This window comes from Plutella xylostella, chromosome 28 (assembly GCF_932276165.1).
Source record: "Plutella xylostella chromosome 28, ilPluXylo3.1, whole genome shotgun sequence".
In the NCBI taxonomy this organism is placed as follows: Eukaryota; Metazoa; Arthropoda; class Insecta; order Lepidoptera; family Plutellidae; genus Plutella; species Plutella xylostella.
The window spans coordinates 2808330-2829888 of NC_064008.1; the positions used below are offsets into that span (position 1 = coordinate 2808330).

Sequence of the window (21559 nt, forward strand, 5' to 3'; positions counted from 1 at the left end):
AAAAGTTTTCCCGTGGGAATTCCGGGATAAAAAGTAGCCTATATTCTTTCTCAGGGTCTAGACCATATGTATACCAAATTTCATTCAAATCCGTTCAGTAGTTTTGGCGTGAAAGAGTAACAGACAGACAGACAGACAGACAGACACAGTTACTTTCGCATTTATAATATTAGTTAGGATTTCAATGCGATGCTTGGTTGTTTCGTATTCTAAAATCGTGGTTTAGACTCGATCAAAACGTTTTCACGTGTTATTTTATTTTATGAAAAAACGATGCTTCAAGTATTTATTAACATGCTAATCTTGATATAAGCACAGATTAATAATAACTACCTATAAGCTTATGCATCTTCTATCAAAAGCATTCAAAGCATCAGAGTCTAAGTCAATATAGGTATCTGAGTAAGTATCGTAACCAGTCTTGCTATCAATAACCGAAGCCCCTATGATCATGTTATGGATGATGCTATCAGTCAATATTCCCACACCTCCGAGATAAAGCCTATCAACGCTAACTGCTTGAAATACTGACACCCTGGTACGAGCGATTAACATCCATCAATCTAGGTACGGGCGAGTGGGTCTACATTGTCTAGATCTACGGACCTAGGTCATTCGTATGTGAGACGAACTAAAGCCGGGTCCACATTTATTATCCTGTTCTAGCCTGTTTCTGTGTCAAAAATGGTAATTTTAATGTACATAGCTAATCTACATAAGCAGAAAATACACTTACACGTAGTAGAATAAAGTACATAAAGCTGGAATTGTCTAAACTTGTCTATCAATAGTTTTTCAGAATGACTAGCTGAGCTATGTCATCGCCTTTTAAAAGCTTTGTAAAACCCTGAAACTACAAATAAACGCCTACAATCAATATTTTTATTCGTCTCCACTTGGGATAGACTCGCCTAGACCGAGTGTCAGACATACTGCCCCGAATAAAGGTCATTCTCCCCGCTATATCTAGTCTCAGTTCTCATGGACGAATATTTTATGAGATGCTATTTGTAAATGCGAATATGGTAATACTAGAATGGCCACTGTTGGTTGTAATCCCGTGAATGTACTAGGAGAGCAGACAGAAAAAAAAAAAAATAGGGCTGTCAGAATGTGTGATGATTTGATGTGGAATTCGTATGCTGTTGTGAATTTGTAGTATCCGTGAAACATCTTCCACCATCTAGGTATTATTGCAATACAGATATCTTTTCGAGGGCTGATGCCACGCACATAGATATGTACATTTAAAATTTATAAGACTTCCCAATTTTATAGGGGTTGAAAAATAGATGTAAGTACCTACGATGAAGTTCAATAAATATGGAAGTACCCTTGAATTGAGACTCAAATGTCAGTCAACATCGGACCCCCTTGTACGTGCTTTACGGTGAAAGAGGGGATTATCTCTTGAAGGTCGTCTGCTTGATATTAGCTCTGGCAAGACCAATACAAACATTGTCGAGAGCCCTTTATAGGGTAAATGGGGTTTCTTGGTATACCTAAAGTTTGTATGTAGATTTTATGTTGTGGTGGACGGAAGACGGTATTTTGTTGCTACCTACAGACGCTTCACAGAACTTTCAGAAGGACTAGCACGGGGCGCATTTAAGACGTGACAAAAGTTCCCCTTCGCGCTTCGCTCTTGAGGTTGCGCGATGTGAGTGAGCGCTATACAAAACTTTTGTCACGTCTTAAATGCGCCCCGTGCTAGCCCATCAGATATCAATTCATAATCAAAACGGGCCTCTAAACGCAATTTCAACCCTGTTTTTAAAATTGGTACTTACTGTAGGAGCTGTTAAGCAGAGCAGAATATGTTTTACACCAATATGAGGTTAACCTCAAACTCAAGACATATTACCAGAAGATGAATCTTAAGCCATCCTTAACCGATAAACCTATATCTATCTCTCTCTCACCTGAGCCTTCTCATGCTTATCGTGGAACCGGTCGGCGTCCAGCTGTGCTGTGTCTCTTTCCTTCTGCAGCCTGGCCGCCTGACCCAGTGCCTTGTCAAGCTGTGATTGGAGCGACTCGAAGTCGTAGGACTGCTTCTCACGGTCCACTTGCAGCTAAGGGGGAAAGAGAGAGTTAGTTAGAGGAAATTCATCTTGAATGTTGTTGTGTTAAGGGAGAAAATAAGTGTAAGCTGGTGACTGTGCCTGTGACCATCTGATAGTCTACTGAAGGTTTCGATTTTAAATTATTGTATCCCCTTATCCCCCCGTATCCCCTTTTCTCATACCAACTATTAAAAGTTTTTTAGAGGTATTTACTATTGTATTACTGCGAGTGCAGCTTATGCTATAATTTCGAGCAACAATAATTATAGCATTTTTTTTAAATGGCTTGTTTTTGTTATGTTTTTGGTTTACTGGTCTTCTGGACATTAGACAGGAAGTAGGTGGATGAGAAAGACAGAAGAGTGTTTTTGTGGCCCTCCTAGAAAGAAATATGTATGTCCACCCGTAGACGATTACAAGCTCATAACCAAGTCTTTAAAACCTAGCTTCTTTATCTCTAACCCACCTTCCTGTTCTCCGAAGCAGCCTTATCCAGTTTCTCTTGCAGCTTGTCGATCTCGGAGTGTGCGGCGTCCAGCGCTGCTTGCAACTTGTCCTGCTGCAGTTGAGCCTTGCCGAGGGTCGCCTGAGTTCGCTCCAGCTCTTCACGGGCCTTCTCCAGCTCAGCAGTAGCCTTGTCTCGCTCGGAGTGCAGCCGGCTGATCGATGATTGTATCCTGGGGGACAGAGACGGGTATAGGTTTCGTGGCTGGTAAGTTGGAGGTGGCTTTGTAAATAGAGGATGATGGTGTGATTTTTTTACACGAATAGGTTCAGAAGTTTTGGAAACCAGAATTAGCATGGAGTTCTTGGTGGCCCGTGAAATAGCTAAGAATGTAGATTACTTATCTAGTCCTTCTTACGTAGCATACATTTTCGAGGATTTTCTTTATATGAAAAAAAAACATTTACATAAGGGACATACTTATACATAATATTAAAGACACAAAAAATACCTATCACGAGGCAAAAACTTACCGATCGTACTCCTCCTTCAGACTATCTTGTTCAGTTTGTGCATTTTCAAGCTTAGCCTTCAGACGGTAGACTTCACCCTGAGACTTCTCCAACTTGTCCTGAAGTCCGCTGGCCTCCACTCGTGCCCTTTCAGCGTCTGCTTGCGTCACTCTCAGCTCCGCTTGCGTCCGCCTCAAGTCTGCCGATATCTTGTCAGCCTTCTCTTGCACTCTATCTAGCTCAGTGGCAGTCGATAGAGTGCTTCTACCGAATGTCGTTTGCGATCTTTCAAGCTCATGCTTCAACCGCTCGTTTTCTAATTCCAGTCGAGCTAGACGCTGCTTAGCCGCTTCCCAATCAGCACCAGACCTGCCTACTTCATTCGCTGCTTTGTCGAGCTCCGCTTTAGATTTGCCGAGTTCTGATTGTGAGCTTTCTAACTTGGCTTCTAAACGGTCTTTCTCTGCTTGTGCTCGCTCAAGCCTTGCACCAAGCTTTTCGACCTCGCTTTCTAGTGCGTGCAGTTTCATTTTGTAATCTGCTATCTCTCTTTCATGAAGCTCTCTCTCCTCGTTCTTATCGTGTTCTGCTCGGTCTCTCTGCTCTCTTAGTTGTTGGATTTGCTTTTCTTTGTCTCCTATGACTTCTTCGAGAGACGATAAAGCGCCTTCAGATGAGCAATGGTGCGCTTGCATAGCGTTTAGTCTCGCTCTTGCCATATCAACCTGATTGTCTTTTTCCTTTAAAAGGTCTTCAAGGTTTTCAATCTGAAATCGATTTAATGTTTAACTTCAATGTGCGTGGTATTGTAATTTTAAAACAATATTTGCAATTTAAACAAATAAAATACTTGAATAATATAAAACTTAACAAAAACAAATTATAGCATACCTTAGGGAGCTGGCATAACACAAACAACACAAAATAATAATAAATTAAGTCGCTACCAAAAATAACAAGCAAATAACTCAACAATATACAATTAAGGACGTTTAATATTAGCTTGATGGAACATAATAATTTTACGGTCACGAGGGAGGGCAAATTGTTTTCAGTAATTACAATTTTACGACGAATAATTTCAAATTCATTTATTGGAATTTGTTACCCCGTATTCATTACAATGTACAAGATACATTTCCTATTCCAGTTTATATCTTCCTAGATAAGTTCATAATCTAACGGTCTAGATTGATAAACTTTTCTATCGTAAGAGTTTTTAGATTACATGAAAGATTTTTTTATAAATTTATAATAGAAGCCACGAAGTTAAAGTGACATAAAGAGCGTTTTGATCAGAAACAAACACAAAAACAGGACATAAACAGGTCATAACATCAAAGTTGAAATTGCTACGAAACGGGGATTCTGTAGATAGCTTTATAAGCTTCTATTATTTATATTCATGATTGCGGAGCTTATATTTAGACGATGTTATTATACTTAATGCAGGAAATATTTTCATGGAGTTTCATTACTCGGAAACATAATAATTATTAACTTTGATGTTAGTATTATTTGACTTTAAATGCATAACGTGATGGCTATGAGACCTATAATTTTAGTATACATTGGGCATTAATACATATTGTGAGTAATATTCTTTTGATGTGTTCACATGAGTTCGTCTGCCGATTCGTTCATCATAACATCGACCCTTAAGTTTAAATAAATTTAACCTCTATGTTACTGTGCACACAGGTTTTATTCAGCCTTTTGCTGAAGCGCAAAGGGACTATGTATACGGATCCATCAATACTCATGTTTTATCGACTGAGTGCACAATCAGCCACCACCGATGCCTATCTTGATTGGATACCATAAACTAAATAGATCAGTCGTGAGTTATGGTTTCAAATATTGAAACTACAATATTTGTGTTTGACAATTTCTACTTTCCAGCAAATTCAGTTCCTGAAATTTCAAATATTCCTTATCTAATGGATTCGGAGAAGTCACAATCCAATCACTAAGAACAACATAATAAGAGTAAGTAACTCTGGAAAATTTCCAAGTAAATTTTGCAAATAGCTGAAATGATAAAACCCGAAGGAAACAAAATGCTTAGCTTTTACGATCATCTTAGATTAACAATACGATCAGAGAGTAGTTTCAGGAAACCTAATACCGATGTAATGGCTTCTACAATAAATCAAACTTGATCGATCGCCTGTCAAACTTGCCACTTGTTTTTATTAACACCATCTAAAGCATTAACTCGTAGAATTCGATTTAGAGGAAAAATAATAGGGGTAGGTAAAAAATAAATAAACGGATAACAAATTTAACATAAACAATAGCAAATTAATGAAGTGTGAGAGCATCACATATTTATTCTAGCCTATAGAATAGCTAATTACGAAAATAAAATATATAAAAATACTAAAGTAGCTTAACAATGTATTCTACGGAATAGAATCATAATACAATACTAAGTACCTACTTAGTATATAGACTCTTGACAACCTTTTTATGAGATCAATCGTTTAAAATATCCATTCCAATACACTGGTATTTTTTAAATGAGACCAGTAAAAATAACGTACTTGACTTGATACTTTGAATTTGATCAACTGTCAAGTTAAATGCTTATGAACATGTATATAAGTAATTGACAAATAACTCTGCCATTGGAAGTCCTAAATCTATATCAGCATCACCAACCTTTCTCTGCAGCACATTGATCTTCCGATCCTTGATCTCCGAGTGGTCTCTGAACTCTGCCAACTCGTGCGCAGCCGCCATGGCCGCCGCCGTCTTCTTGTCCACCAATCGGGACTTCTCATCTAACCTGGCTTTCAGTTCTTCCACCTGACGACGGGAATACTGTTAAAGGCATTTTTTTATCGGTATCTTCTTGTGCGCATTTTGCCGCTACTTTGTCTATGGCTTGTTTTAGGGAGGTTTGAAAATGGATTCTACTTCTTCTTTTGGGAATGATTAAAGTAGGAAATAGGATCTTTAGGATGTTGGATTCTTTGAGCTAAATGTCTACTTCTGCCAATGAGAGATTATAGTCAAATTGTAGATTAACGAAAGAATCATGACTTTTTAATTGCATAAGTAAAAGGTAAACAAGAGTTTTTAATTTCATAAGTTGGTTTACATAATTATTTATTTGGAGTCTGCATCAAAGCATTAAAAGGGGCAAATTTTAACCCCCAAATTCATAGCTTTTGACACTTTAAAATAGGTTTATAATTTACGTCGTGATATACGAATTTCAACCTTGTAGAAAATGTACAATACGGTCTATGAATTTGAGGGTACTTAATTATCTACAATGGAAAGATTGAGACACTCACATCAGTTTGCAACATGCTGTAGTGTTCCTCCTTCGCGCACAGAGACTCCTTCAGCACGGCGATGTGCCGTTGGTAGTCCTGGTGCTGCTCCTCCAAAGCCTTCATCTTCGCCGCCATCGCCAGGATCTCCTGGTCTCTCCTCTGAATCTCCAGACGGAACTCATCCAGCTGTCAATGATTCCGAATCCACGCAAAATGTCAAAACAGTCCCAAATACGGGCAGCAATCTCGGAAGACTCAAACTCTAGCTACTTGATTGAATAAGTAAGAAAATTAATGGTAATGATAAAGATGTTAAAATTGCTCTACTTAGTAATACTGATTTCGAAGTTAGCGTTAAATGTTAAATAGCTGAGGAAATTGATGTTAGTAACGTAGGAGCTAAAGATGCCGGCTCTGTGACCGACGATTATTGATCGCCAGTCAGAGAGCTCTCGGGACACCTCTATGGAACAAATTCACACCACACGCACACTATACAGTGCAATGGAAGACATTTCGATTTGAACGATACTCTCATCATGCAATTTAATGTTACAACGACTGGCCAAACTTCCCTAAACTATAATATCGATTAAAATTTAAAATAGGAAAACGGACATTAGTAATATTTTTGAAACTGGAAAACTTCCTAAATACACGCAAGGATATGATAGAAGCTGTAGAAAGCTTTCCAGATTTTGTTAGTTTTTGTAAACACCTCGGAAGAATATATTGTGAACACGGGCGCCTATGTTGTGATACATTTATCTAAGTATAAGTGTGATAAGACTGATGATACGAGATCTACATGAGCTAGTCGACTTGACGGTGATGCTACGGCTGATGAAGTGGCGCGGGAACACCAAGCTAGCGCTGGGTATGATGAGTGGCGATCAACACCGAAAGCACAATATGATCAAATGATAATACCCAAAGAGCTTTCACAATATCTCGAAGGATTCATTCGATGCATTCAAAACGTGACCTGAACAGTCTTAATTTCAACAGTCTTTCACTACCTGCGATAATTGGTGTCAACGTAACCTCACACTCTAATATTATCATCTAAATACTCGATCCTAAGGCCCTACTTAACAAAATATATTATAATCGATTCGACACTTTCAAGAATATAATTTCATCTCTTATTTCGAAAATATCCTTTTAACAATGAACAAGTTTAGTACACAAAAATATAACGAATCAACACAGTCGGTGACTACGATCTTTGCTACAGTTTAAAGCATTAATTGACACGGTCACAGCGTGGTGGCGCTATAGTAGAAGGGCGAGCGAGGGGCGCGGCCGGGGCGCGGGGGATAGCGCGCCGGGACGCTCGTCCCGTCCTTGAGGACTTGCACGTCGTTGAGGAGGAAACTTACTTGTCTCTTGAAGGGTGGTTCGGCCTTATCGTATAGCGAGGCGTGGGAGGGCGCGAGCGACGGCGGCGGCGGCGAGCCGTAGGCAGCCAGCTCGCCCTCGAGCAGAGCCACCTGGCGCTCGAGCGTGGCGATGCGGGCCTCCTTGGTCTCCAGCACGGCGGTGAGCGTGGCGCCGGCGGAGCCGCCCGGCAGCCCGGCCGCCGCCAGCGCGCGCTCCAGCTGCACCTGCAGCGCTCGCAGAGTGTCCGCCGTCGCCTTGAGCTCCTGCCAGTGACCACGGGACGAGTCAGCCGCCGCCGCCGTCGCCGCCGTCAGCACCGCAGCGGCGGCGTCCGCTCCACTATCATAAACCCTCATAACGCCTAGACGCGCACCGTCACCGCCTCGATAGCTCCTCCACCGAGCCTGCGCCGCTTCTTGCTCCTTGAGGGGGCGTGAAACGGAATTGCTGTCACTTCACGTTACATAATGCGGCAGACGCAGCCTCGGCACAGGGGGAATGCTCTAAGTTACATGAGATCTTTGGATTTTTGGAAACTTTTTGAACGATCGAGACGACGTCTTCTAAGTTTTATATGTGACGGGAATGAGCTAAACATGCAATGTCGTGATTTGGTTCGTGTTTGTGTTCTTCATTTTAGACAAGTAGAGTTTAATTTTGGTGTTGAGGCCGAATTCGTTGGTACGTGATATTGTTTTCAATATTTTATTACAAAATTTTGGGTTTTGTTCGTCGATATGTGGAAAACTGGCAGAAGACAATATTGTGCTTAAGGGGAAAGCTAGAATGTGTCACAGAAAGGCTTTGCAAGATTGTGAAGGTGAAGAAAAGAAGCGAGAGACATTGTATGAAGCTACAGACAAAAGATCATCAGAGACATTTGACACTTAAGGCAATCCCGAGGAGACAGCTCGGGACTGAAATAATGAATGAAATGAAACTAACACGAGCAAAACTAACAGATAGTCAATCATTCTGATAAAGGTATCACAAAGTAAAACGCCCATGTGGTTAACATTGTTACTGTAGATGTAAATAAGAAAGCAATAGTGACATGCACTACGTACGATATACATAATAATCATTATATCGTAAATTTTTATGTCAATTATATGGGTTACAAATAAAATTAAAGCAAAATAAAGCCAATGATATTGACAATCGCAATATTATGTTTCTTAGAAGAAAATCAAGGTTCTTGATAAAATATTTGCTTTAATTTTCACAAGACATGCACACATAACAACATTCAGATAATAATTACGATAATTACCTGTTTTTGAGCCATCGCTTGCATCTGTTGGAACATTTGCCGTTCTTCCTCTTTCCCTGAAAGCCAATAGTCTTTTTATTCTTAATAAAAAACGTAAAATTATTAAAAACTTAATTTATAAACTTCAATTCTACAGGTAGCAGTTACAGTTTTTAACACTTAGTTATGAGAAAAAGTACAATACAAAATTCTAAACTATTGATTTTGAATCAATTTATCTCAACGGGAGTTCAATACGTACCCATGCCTTTGTTTTGTAACATTTCTAGCAACTTCTTGATGCTCTCATCTCGTGCTTGAAGTGTTTGTTTCTGCGTTTCGATCCTCAATTCTAATTCCTGTTACAAAAACACAAATTTATTTTACATCAAATTCTTTGAAAACAGTTTGAAGACTCGACATTACACCTATGTCTCTCACATTTCATAAATAAGTAAGGGCTTCATTTTTGGTTGTTTTCCTTGCTTGCGTAGCAAAGACGGCATTACCAGAGTCTAGGGACCACTTTCACCAACATATTAAATCTATTAAGTTTATCCAAAGTCTCAACATGCAAAATGCATGTTGTTTTTGCGTATAATTCGAGATGCATTTATCATTTTACTTTTTGTATTTTAATTTAGCATGAATTTAATGAGATTTTTGTTAGCAAATCTAATAAATAAATTAATCTCACCTTGATGGTGTCCCTAAGTATTGCTATCTCCCTCTGCAGATGTTCGTTCTCTGCGAACAGCGCCTCCAGTTGGCCCGTCAACTCCGGCGCCGGCTGTCGCATCCGCAACCGCAGCTCCTCCTCTAGCTGTCTCACTAGCATCGCTTGTTTCTGAAAGAGAAGGAGCTATATTATATTCTGAGAGAGATTCGGCTCTCTCGAGTGGAACCTTTGTACATATCCCCTTGATTTCAGCTCAGCCAGCCTAGCTCCCGAGTAAACTGGAATAGCAAGCCTGGGTGTTGCAATAGCGGAGATAGGCGCTCTGTCTGCTATATCAGTATTTGAGTCTATACTTTTGTATGTGGCTTTAGTTGTCTCACTAGCATCGCTTGTTTCTGAAAGAGATAGAGCTATGTGAGTATTTAACTCTATTGTTTTGTAGGATGCTCTAGCTGTCTCACTAATATAGCTTGTTTCTGAAAGAGATAGTGCTATATCAGTATTTGAGTCTATCGTTTTGTAAGACGCTCTAGCTGTCTCACTAGCATCGCTTGTTTCCGAAAGAGATAGTGCTATGTCAGTATTTGACTTTATCGTTTTGTGCTTGACGGATAGCAATAACTATCACTTTTTTTTGGAAACTTTGTTAATTTGGTTTTTGTCAAAGCCTTTAGTTTGTATAGAGAAAAAAGGATTTTCGATTTATGTATAAATGTTTGTGAGGACTAACACTACCTAATTATTCAAAGTTGAGACTTGTTACGACGTAGACAAATTTTAATCAAAGTTAAATTAAATCAACATGAAACTTCTCCCTTTATATTACCTGGAACTCCTGAAAGTCAAACAAAACCACAAATACCTTCACCGGCAAATCCCCTTACTGGCTCGAAACCGATTAAAAGAAACCAGACAAATAAACAAGAGAAAAAGTAAAACTTTATTGTGTTTCTTGAAGCAAATTAATCTACTTTAGCAGAGACTGAATTGAAAGGGACAATTCCGTCTAGAAATACGAGAGTTTTTACTTTGCAAGCTTTCATTAGAAATCTAATCTTAACTTAATTAAAGGGCAACGGCGATAACTCTGTTTTTACATTTATATTTTTAGAGAATGTTACTTGTTTATTTACAAATTTACCAGTCAGAAGTTTCTTCAAAAGGAATAAGAGCTAAACTAAATTTATAGATACTGCATTTATGTCATATAAGGTACCTAAAGAATCTTTATTGGTAAAGGTATTTTTGTTGTAGAAAATTGAATTGCAAAGTATTTTAGAAACGCGATGTTCCTACCTACTCACAAGTCCGACACAAAATAAGCCTTGGACGGACTACTCGATGTAACTACGTATCTACCAGGGATGCATAATGTATTGGCATACGATACGATCGGGTACGATATTAGTTTCCAGTACGTACCAACATTACGAGCCATGTCGTCGTTGACTTCACATTAGGATCGCGGGACATTAAGGAGCGAGGATGTTATTTGAACTTCTCCTATATGTTGCTTTTCTAATCTATGTTTCCCTGGTACACGAATGGAGGCGTAATGGAGGAAAATTTTGTTAATGGCTTCAGAAACTCTTGGGGATATAAAAAGTTTTCTTGTAAAATAAGGTTTGAGGATACCCGTGGGCGATATTGGCAAACTTGAATGATGTTATTTAGAAATACCTACTTAATTTTTTTTATTTTCAAAATTTGCGTTTAGCTATGTAAACCTATATTATATTAAGATTTTGCCTTGATTACAACTTGATTTAAAGGTTACCGGATCTTTGGCTTATGCTTATAAATACATATCGATCGAAAAAGTATTTCTCATCTAAAAATGCTTAATAATCCAAGTACCTCCATATAAAGGAGTTTCAGGACATTTGGCAAAGGCATTCCTATCTTTTGCCAAATCTTAGGGCTATGGTCCCGTTAATTCGGCCTTGAGTTGAGAAATGAGGTCAAACGCATGAATACTTTATTCGGACGAATGTTTCGCCAAAACGACGCGACGGATTTCCTTGTACACGCTACTGCAGGACAAATCAGACCCTACTTAGTGAGAGTGATCACAGGTTTCGATACCATTTTCGAATCTACACAAACACATGGAAATAACAAATGTCACTTTTAGAACTGACGAATTTGGAGCGAATTTGCCTTACGTTTTGACAGTGACAGTTGACGATACAGTTCTTTTTCCATATGTTTGTGTAGTTTCGAAAATAGTGTCGAATCCTGTGATCGAGATGGTTATTTTCAGATACTTACTTACAGCCTTACCATCGAAAATAACCATATAGGACTATATGTACCTAATGCTAAAAGCTAAAACCGGCCAAGTGCGAGTCGGGCTCGCGCACAAAGGGTTCCGTAGCAGCAAAATTACAGTTAAATCAACCTATCTCAAAAACTATAAGAGATACTTTGATCAAACCAAAAATCGTTGAAAGAGTTAATTAGCATGCATCACCTCTATTTTTTTTAGAATTTTATACCCCGTAGTTATAAAAATAGAGGGGGGGGGACATACTTTTTACGACTTTGAGAGCTGATATCTCAAAAACCGTTCACTTTAAGAAAAATGTTTTTTAGAAAACTTTATATCATTTTAAAAGACCTTTCCATTGATACCCCACACGGGTATGTACATCGAAAAAAAAAATTTCATCCCTCAGTTACATGTATGGGGGGCCCCACCCCCAATTCTTTTTTTTACTATTTAGTGTCATATTTTTGTAGCGGTTCATACAACACATATTCCCATCAAATTTCATCACTGTAGTACTTATAGTTTCCGAGTAAATCGGCTGTGACAGACGGACAGACGGACAGACGGACAGACGGACAGACGGACAGACGGACATGACGAAACTATAAGGGTTCCGTTTTTGCCATTTTGGCTACGGAACCCTAAAAATGAGTTTTCAGAATCGCTACCATTGTCTCTAGTTTCGGTGTCTACACAAATATTCACCTAAAATAAAAACAAATTAAGTAGGTACCTCATATTCTAGCATCTAAAAATCCACAGTAGCTATCCCACTGTATAGTGGCACAAATGATGTCATCCCTGGATATTAGAAATTGCAATGGACTCATCTCCACGTAATACTTGCACGTCGGCGTAAGTATGAAATGTGAGCGTGACCTCACTCTAAATAATATCTACGGGTAGTCCACATTTAATATAGTATATCCAGTAATTTCTATTTGGCAATATAATTATTGTTTCCCACGCGCCTTGTAATTCTAAGATAAAAATTTCTCTATGTGTTTATCCCAATGATTTCTAAGTCAATGGTTATCCAAGGTATTCAGCTTCCAACATACCAAATTCTATAAAAACTGTGACCACAAATGCACAGATTTAAATTAATAGGTACCTAAAACTTCATATAATAATATGGTTATAAAATACCCCAATAATTGAGGTATGTTTACCTCTATAAAAATTTCTACGGTTTCGATTGCCCTAATTTCCTCTAATTTGTAAAGAATCGATACCAGGGTTGCATGGGTTGGTAGAAGCCACCCATAACAAGGACCCACTAAGTTATTAGCAGCGTTATTTATTATTCAACACTAAACGCATATAAATGGCCATAGCATACGTACTGTTACATAATAAAGTAATTACTTAACGAGGGACAGTTATAGTAGAAAAATGTAGGCATATATTTTCTAGTTAGAAATACCGATGTGTTGTGATTGGTTATAATTATTTCAAGTGCCAGCAAAAGCGGTGATAGGTTTAATAATATGTATGAAGAATCTTATAGCATTCAAATTTTGCGATCTCGTGTAAAAAATTAAAAAACCCTTCTAAATATTTCATAGGACATAGAAGTGACGTCATATCTCTGAGTCTGAAAAAAACCGCCACTGTAAAATGTGAAAATTCTTTTCCCTGCGAATTTCTCGAGAAGTTTTCAGCGAGACACTTGCAGAAAGCACTTGGCTGGTTTGAATTTTAAACTTCATGTAAAAGTTTTTTTCCTGTTTTAAAAGAACATTACAGGATTTGCGTTTTATTTAAGCAAATGTCATAACTTTTTCGTAATTTCAGGAGTTACCTTTTATTATTCATACTGAGTAGGTTAGCATATCACCGTGTTACATGGAACTCATTAGAATACTTAGCTCACGGTCGGGATTTGAAGCCACACATCATTATTTGTCCTGAGAAGCGGACGCTAAAGGTAAGCGTCTACCATTCGGCATCGTACGCGACGGACGCATCGCATTCAGTATTCTTTGTATAGTAATTCAAACAAGTGCGTCCACTGCATCGGCATTGCCGACGACGTTTCTCCATACATTTATGAAAATCCGTTTGGTCCGATACCGAAAGGTGGACGCTTACCATTAACCCGACTGAACTACCATTGGTCTACCAGGGAGGCATGATAATAATAATGTCCTCCTAGCCGAATTTCGACCACGGCGGCCAATCTCAATTGAGATCAGCCAACTACGCAGGAGTAGATTATAGTGCCCAAGTGTGTACGCAGTACACAGGAGCACTCTCTGTTCCATCACTCTCATAGCCCAATGGGACGGATTGACCGACACGACTGGAGAGAGCTAGGCGCAGGACCGACTGCTTTACATGCCCATCCGACAGCATGGATCGTTTCACTGTTTCGGACATCAGGTGATCAGCCTTCTATGTCCTAACCAAACTTAGAACCACAATTTAGAAACAAAAATTGATGGTCCCACCCGTCCCATCGAACTCAGGACCTCTGGGTCATGAAGCGAAGCTTCTACCACTAGACCACAGAGGCATACATTAACAGTAACAGCACAAACACTGATATTGTTGTTGGGTGACCTACATTCGGCGGCCTTGGCCCGAGGACCAGGAAAACAGAATGCGTAACGTTCAGTATCAAGTTACGGGATTAAGTAAAGATTATTCCAATTTCGTAGACGAGGTAACGTATAACGTAACGTAAATCTAAGTTAAAACTTTGGTAATCATGACAGAAGTACGTTTCTTTAAAGGATGGGACGTGATGGGAATGTTCTGTAGATTTACTGAAATGAGGAACTGGATCCTATAAGCCTATTGTGCTTACTCCTTTTGTAATTTAATGTATGTTGTGTGTTTTGTTCAATAAAGTTATATTGTATTGTATTGTATAATTTCTGTTTAATCGTAGTATGAGAATCGATGACTTATAAGAATTTAGAAATAAATTTATAATAATACAAATGTGTACTTTTTATATTGTTGTCTACAAGTACACATTTGTATTATTTCCACATGAGGATGTCGTGAAGAACCAAGATAGTCAAATCTGGATTAATTTACATCTATTCAATCTTCAAACCCTAAAAAATGCGTCTAAAAAAACCTAAATAAAATCAAATCTGTAAACAGTGTTATTATTATTTATTATTTATTATTTAATTCTTTATTGCACAAATATATCGTCGCAGTCGTAGAACAATGACGGATCTGCAAAACAGCAACTTTACAGGAGAGCCAGTTAAAGTTTTTAAACAACGTTTTGTTCGATAAAATGAAAACGGCTGAAGCAATTCATTTGAAATTTGGTCACATTATTATACGAATGGACTTTTGCAATATAGCCTGTATAATTAGTCTGTAATAAGTCTAGGTTTCCTGAAAAATCAGATAGGTCATTGTTCTATGTATCCTACTATGTCGCATTATATGATACGTCGTTTTTTTACGGACTTTTATTGCGTAACTAATGGCGTATTATACTTTTCGTCGTTGTTTTAGGGAATATATGGAAAAATTCAAAGACGGATCTTTAAATTACCTATTTAGGAGGGTGTTGATTGCGCTATATTATTTTTTGTTTAGGTCCTATTTTTTTTTACAAAATACAATTATTTTATAAAATGTTCCTTGAAGACCCCATTGTGTCCAAGCATCAGTCAATAATCATCCAATGCTAAACATAGGCCTCTCCCAAGGGGCTCCACAACACTCGGTCCTCGGGCTTCCTCATCCAGCTACTACTGGCTACCAGCCTACGGTTGTCCTTATTTGTGACTCGAGAATTCGTCGACCCCAACGGTTATCGGTTCTTCGGCAGATATAGCCAGCCCACTGCCACTTCAGCTTGCACATTTTGACAGCTATGTCGGTAACCTTAGTCTTCTGACGGATACCCTCATTTCTGATACGATCCATCAGAGAAACCCCAAGCATAGCACGCTGAGCGACTTTAAATCGGTGGACCAGTACTACCGTCAGTGCCCACATATCTGCCCCATACGTCATCACTAGCAAGATGCACTGGTTGAAGAAGACTTTTGTCTTCAGGCTCTAATGATAAAAGTCTTCTTCCCTGATCAGGGATGGCCGAGGAGAATATGTGACGGAGTTTCCCAACTCAATTGTGACATTTGTGACCCTTTGCTGGGCTGTTCATGGCCTCCTCATTCCAGTTCCTACTAAACACGTCTAGGTCATCCGGTTATCTTCTTCTGGGCCCTGTGCCGGCGGCCGTTATCGGCTACCCATTTGGTAGCATTTTTACCCTACCTATCCGGCTGCATACGACTGACGTGCGCCGCCCAGTCTCACTTCAGTTTGGCGGTCTTAGCACCCACGACGAAGGACGCTATCTCGCCCAAATAAATTACTCATTGACATATTGTATTTCCTGCCACCTCAACCCTGGTCATGTCTGTTGTCTTCGAACTTGTTTAGTCCAACTTCAAGGCTTGCCGTGGATAGCTCTCGCAACATTTGTTGGAGCTCGGGCGTTGAGTGGGAGAATAGGGCAATATCGTTCGCAAAACCGAGGTTTGACTATTTTTTACTTCCGAAATTGATGTCTTTGTCCTCCCAGGACTGTGTCAACTTCTTGAAGACCTCTTTGAGGAAAATTGTAAAGCGTGTACAGCGAGGGTCGCCTTGTATGACACCCTTTTCAATCGGAAACGTTGGACCAGTACCAGGTTTTTCCAATTTCACGTTGGCTGAGCTGTTTATGTAGATAGTACCAACGAGTTCGATGTAGGTTGGATGAATTTTGTGGTGTTAAGGGCGGAAAGTATTGCTTGATGGTAGATACTGTCGAAACCTTTTGTATAGTCAATAAATACATGGTAAAGTGGTGTGTTAAGCTCTATGAACTTTTCAATCTGATTGAACGTGTATAGAGGGTTCGTGGTAGAATAACTAGGTCGGAAACCGGCTTGTTCTGGTGGTTGATGTTAGTTCAGCAGAGAACGCATGCGATTGTGAATTGTTTATACATGTGTGATGTCAAGCTAACGGGTCTATAGTTACCGAGGTCGGATTTCTCACCCTTTTTATGGAAAAGTAAGTATAATGTGAGAATTACAGAATTGACGGGGAATTTTTTCTGAAATTAATACGTGAATAAAGTGGGCTCACCTATTTTTAAGAGGAAAAGCCCCAGTATCAATCGAGTGCTGGTGGTTGTGGAACGGCTGGGGAAGGTTATCTTCCCCAAGCAGTTCGGGATGATCCTTGCATGGCTGCGGATGGGATGATACCAGTTTCCTTAATTATTTACTGCCCACAAACAGTATATTCACTGCTGTCCGATCACGTTGACTCCCCCGCGATGCCATTCACCCCTAGAACTAGAGAATTTACTGATTGTGGTCAGTCAATGAAGGAAATTGCTGTCATCTTGTCCGTGGCCGTGTGGGGATCCTCTCGGGCTGCTTCGCGATGATCATTGTCCTCAGCTGTTTGACAGTCACCAGTGTTCGGTTGATGCTGGGACATTCCCTTTGCAGTTAATGTAACGGTAGTTGTTAATACAGAAATTTAATGTTTGATGTGGATTCTGCGGCTGACTTGGTTTGTATGTTTGGTAACTCATGCAAATGGCTGGAAAAACATAATTCCAAACCTACCCGCATGGTACCGTGCTCCCATCGTCACCTGCCTCTAGCAGTAGAGTTAATGAACAAAAAAAGTACTTAAGTACATTATTTTACATTGTTTTTTAGCACATAGTTTTAAAAACATAATGAATTAGCAAAAATATACTGAAAAATCATAAATTTATTTATTTTCCACTGAAAATACGTAATATTATGAAAGAACAACGACGTATCCTTAAATAATTCCAAAGAATAACGACGGTTATCTACACTCGTCTACCACTTATCCATAGAACAATGACGGTATATGCAAAACACCAATAGTTAGGACAAAGAACATAGTCGCATTTGAAATACCGTCGCTAAATTTTACAAACAAACAATATTGTTTTTTTAATACACCGTACCTAATTATAACTAACTTCTCAATGATTTTAGCGAAAACTAGGGCTTTTATTTTTTTAAAACAAAGTTTTAATTATAACGACGGATTTAAGAGACCGTCTTTGTTCTATGGGAGAAGTATTAAAAAAATATTTACTTGGAAAACAAAACTTTTTAAATAATAATTATAGCAAAAAAACATTTTAAGTACTCACTACGTGTTCCATGTGCTCCTACAGAGAACACTGACAGAACAAAGAAACCGTCGCGCGGGAGCGGGTCGCGGGACTCGCGGGGGGCGAGGGTCACCGCGGAACATCGACGGGACCTCACAAGCGCCCATGTTCTACGCGAAAAAATCAAAACCGTCAGTGTTCGACTCTGTATTTCGCTTATTATAAAATATTTGAAAAAAAACTTTTGTTGTATAGGTAAATAATGAAATTTTAAAGAAGAATCTGCAATAATCCGAAAATCGAAAAAAATCAGATCCGTCACTGTTCTACGACTGCGACGATATAATAAATGCACAAAAGGTGGGCTTAATGCTAAGAGCATTTTCTACCAGCCAACCTACAGGAGGTACAGGAAAACTGGTACAAAGATGTGCAAAAAAAATAAAATAATGAATGAACTAAAAACGTCACTTAATAATTATTTAATTATATATAATAAAAATACATAATAATACTTATATAAATTTATATAAAGGATACATAGGTATAGAATGAAAATAATATAATATATAATAATACATAATAATAATATAATATCCAGACAGGTACACGAAAATGCTATCTATTTAAGTTGCTCAGATAATGGGCGCGGGTTAATCGCTTGAAGATATTGCGAGAAGGGGCTTTTCTAATGTTCTCGGGAAGATTATTCCATAGGCGAACGGCGGTGACAGCGAAGGAGTTAGACATAAAACCAGAATGGAAAGAGGGGAGTGCTAAAAGATTATTATGGGAGGAACGGAGATGACGTGTGTGAGTGTCAGAAAGAAAATCGAACATGGATTTAAGGTAGGGAGGAGTATTTGGCTCGTGGAGAACTGAGAAAAGGAGACACAGGATACGAAGATTCCTACGATCACGAATGGGGAGCCATTTTAGCTGTGAACGGTACTGAGAAACGTGATCATATTTACGTAGCCCAAAAACGAAACGGATACAGGTATTCAATAAGCGTTCAAGCTTATTGAGTAGCACTTCGGTCAAGTAACACACATCCGCATAGTCTAAGATAGGTAGAAGCAGTGAGTTTACTAAGGCTAGTTTGGTGTGTTGTGGAAGGAAATTTTTGAGGCGAAGCAAAGAGTGGAGAGAAGCGTAGACTTTACGCGACACTTTGTCCAGCTGTGGCCCCCAACTTAGGTGTTCATCAATAATCAGACCAAGATCATTGACAGTTGGAGAAAATGGTATCACACGACCGTCAAATTGAACTGGTGGAACAGTGGTGTAGTCCAGACAGGATAGTAGTCTTGAACTTCCTACAATTATTGACTGGCACTTTTTGGGGTTGACGGAAATGCCAAAATACTGCGACCACCTTAGTATCTCAGCGAGATATTATTTATTACGAGAGTTATTTTTGTTACAACTAGATAATTTTTCAAATATTGGTACGGTGATAAAATAACAATATCTAATTGAAAATACAACCTATATGCAAATGTTAACACCTTTTCCAAAATGTTACTTGATAAACCCCATGTCTGCCACAGTTTTAATAAAACGATCCCATGTTAATACAATTAGGTCGGAGGTACCAGGATATCAGGACACGTCAACAGCCCTCGCTAACACCCCTATGGAAATTATTCGCCGAGGGGGCGAGAGTTTTCCTATTCATTTATTAAAAAATACCAGAATCGCTTACACGCCCGTGATGGTGGCAAATTTCAGGCTTTCTTTTATATGTGTATGTAGATTTGATGATTTTTGAAATATAATATAAAGTACACAGCTCTACTACGACTGGATCGAAGGATCGATTTAAAAAAAAACCTTTCTTTATACTATCGATTTCCTTTCAACGTGGTTGTCTGGAAGTGATAACTTTTTGTAATAAGGCCGCCGATTGTACTATTTATTTTCTTGTCTATGTTTGTTTCTGTTTGTGAGCAATAAAGAGTATTTTATCTTATCTTTATCTTTATCTTTCATAGAGGATAGTAGGTTACTTATTTTCTTCCCGAATTCCAACGGGAAACTTAAACGCGATGCCAATCTTGCTTGGAGAAGCTAGTACTTCATTCATTAATTTATTATATTCAGAAGGATCATACGTAGGTACTTAGGTTTAATTATAATTTCATCATTGCGAGAACAGTAAATTCTACAAAGAAATTCACCTAAAACTCGGTTTACATGTTTGTTTTAAAAACCCGCAACAAAACGTAGAATTAATAAAACCAATCATTGTACAATGTACCCGGGTAACATAGTGTCGAGATTATGTAAAGTGGCGTCGATTATATCTTTACATGGCAACAGGGTGTGGGGGTGGGGTTACCCCCCACTTTAGGCCGCTCGTATACGTTGGACGTGAAACGGGCATCGATTTTACGCCTCCCTTTGTTGAGGCGAGCTCACAATGGACTGTAGTACACCTACCGTTGACGAGTTCACATTTTTTTCAACTTGAAAATTGTAAAAGGAAATAGAAGGTTGCAGGCTGCAGTTTTTTGTTCGGTTTTTTGACGTTATTCTGGTTTGGTTCAATTTGTTTTGCATAGTGAACTCTTTTGTCTTGACGTTAAAAATTGGTTAAAATATTACATGCACATGGACTGACAAACTTTTTTGGGAGATGGAAAAAGTCATAATAACTTTTGTCCTTGGATTTTTAAAAATATTTAAGTATTTTTAAATGGATATGTCTAATCTGTATAAACAATGAATTAAGACAATAATTATAAGTAAGTATCGGTATCTAACTAGAACAATAACAACAACTGAAAAATACTAACAATCCACGCCTATTTAAACGAATCTTTACATCAACCGAAATAACAGGCCATCAACCGGTATCGTTGTTCAATTCCGATCTTTATGTCGTTACGAAAAAGGTCGATTTATGTATACCACTGATTTTTTCAGGCGTGTAATTATCGGTTAAGTCATACGTTCAGTGGCTTTTCGTTTTTTTCATGAAATATTTTAATGATTTGATATAGTTTTATATGGAGTTGCCACACGCCTCACGCCCAAGCATTTTTTTTCAGTTTTTTATAGCCTCTAATAAATAAGTCTAAGCATGTAAGTTTAAGGGCCCGTACAGGGTGACGTGCCGCGCCAATTTTGGGTTTTCAATGCTCTTCACACAGCACACGCAGTGACACGCACACATGTAAGTTTGCACAGTGGGTCGATAAACTTTTACTCGCCAACTTTATTGACAATTATTTTCAAGTAGTGATTTGAGGGTAAGTTTAATTTTTAATTACACTGGTAAGCACCAGGAAAGAGTAGAAATTAATAGGGGTGCCACTTTTCTCCATACTCGGAACCCGATTAGATTTCTAAACAAATGTGGTATTTACTTGTAGAAAGGTAACTACAGGTATTAAAGTGTAGATAATAAGTTATACTAAGGGTATACTAAGCCGAAAGGGGATGACTCAAGGGGTCATTCTGAACAACTTTAGTTCTACGAGTTTTGCAAAAACGCGAAAAAAAAATTCGTTTTCCAT

The 21559-nt window shown here is 38.6% G+C and overlaps 1 protein-coding gene across 2 annotated transcripts in view; it reads right to left on the minus strand.

Annotated features, from left to right (window-relative positions):
• The window catches only part of LOC105386006 (plectin), a 46677-nt gene that overhangs the window by 7814 nt on the left and 17304 nt on the right, over positions 1-21559 (minus strand). The window contains exons 3-11 of one of the 2 annotated variants that reach the window (XM_038111324.2): positions 9643-9792; positions 9208-9304; positions 8967-9022; positions 7693-7956; positions 6329-6496; positions 5688-5849; positions 3045-3790; positions 2533-2743; positions 1923-2075 (exon numbers count right to left, since the gene is read on the minus strand). In XM_038111324.2, the coding sequence (XP_037967252.1) occupies positions 1923-2075; positions 2533-2743; positions 3045-3790; positions 5688-5849; positions 6329-6496; positions 7693-7956; positions 8967-9022; positions 9208-9304; positions 9643-9792 (2007 nt within the window). The remainder of the gene's footprint in view (positions 1-1922; positions 2076-2532; positions 2744-3044; positions 3791-5687; positions 5850-6328; positions 6497-7692; positions 7957-8966; positions 9023-9207; positions 9305-9642; positions 9793-21559) is intronic. The other variant, XM_038111325.2, reaches the window with a different exon arrangement.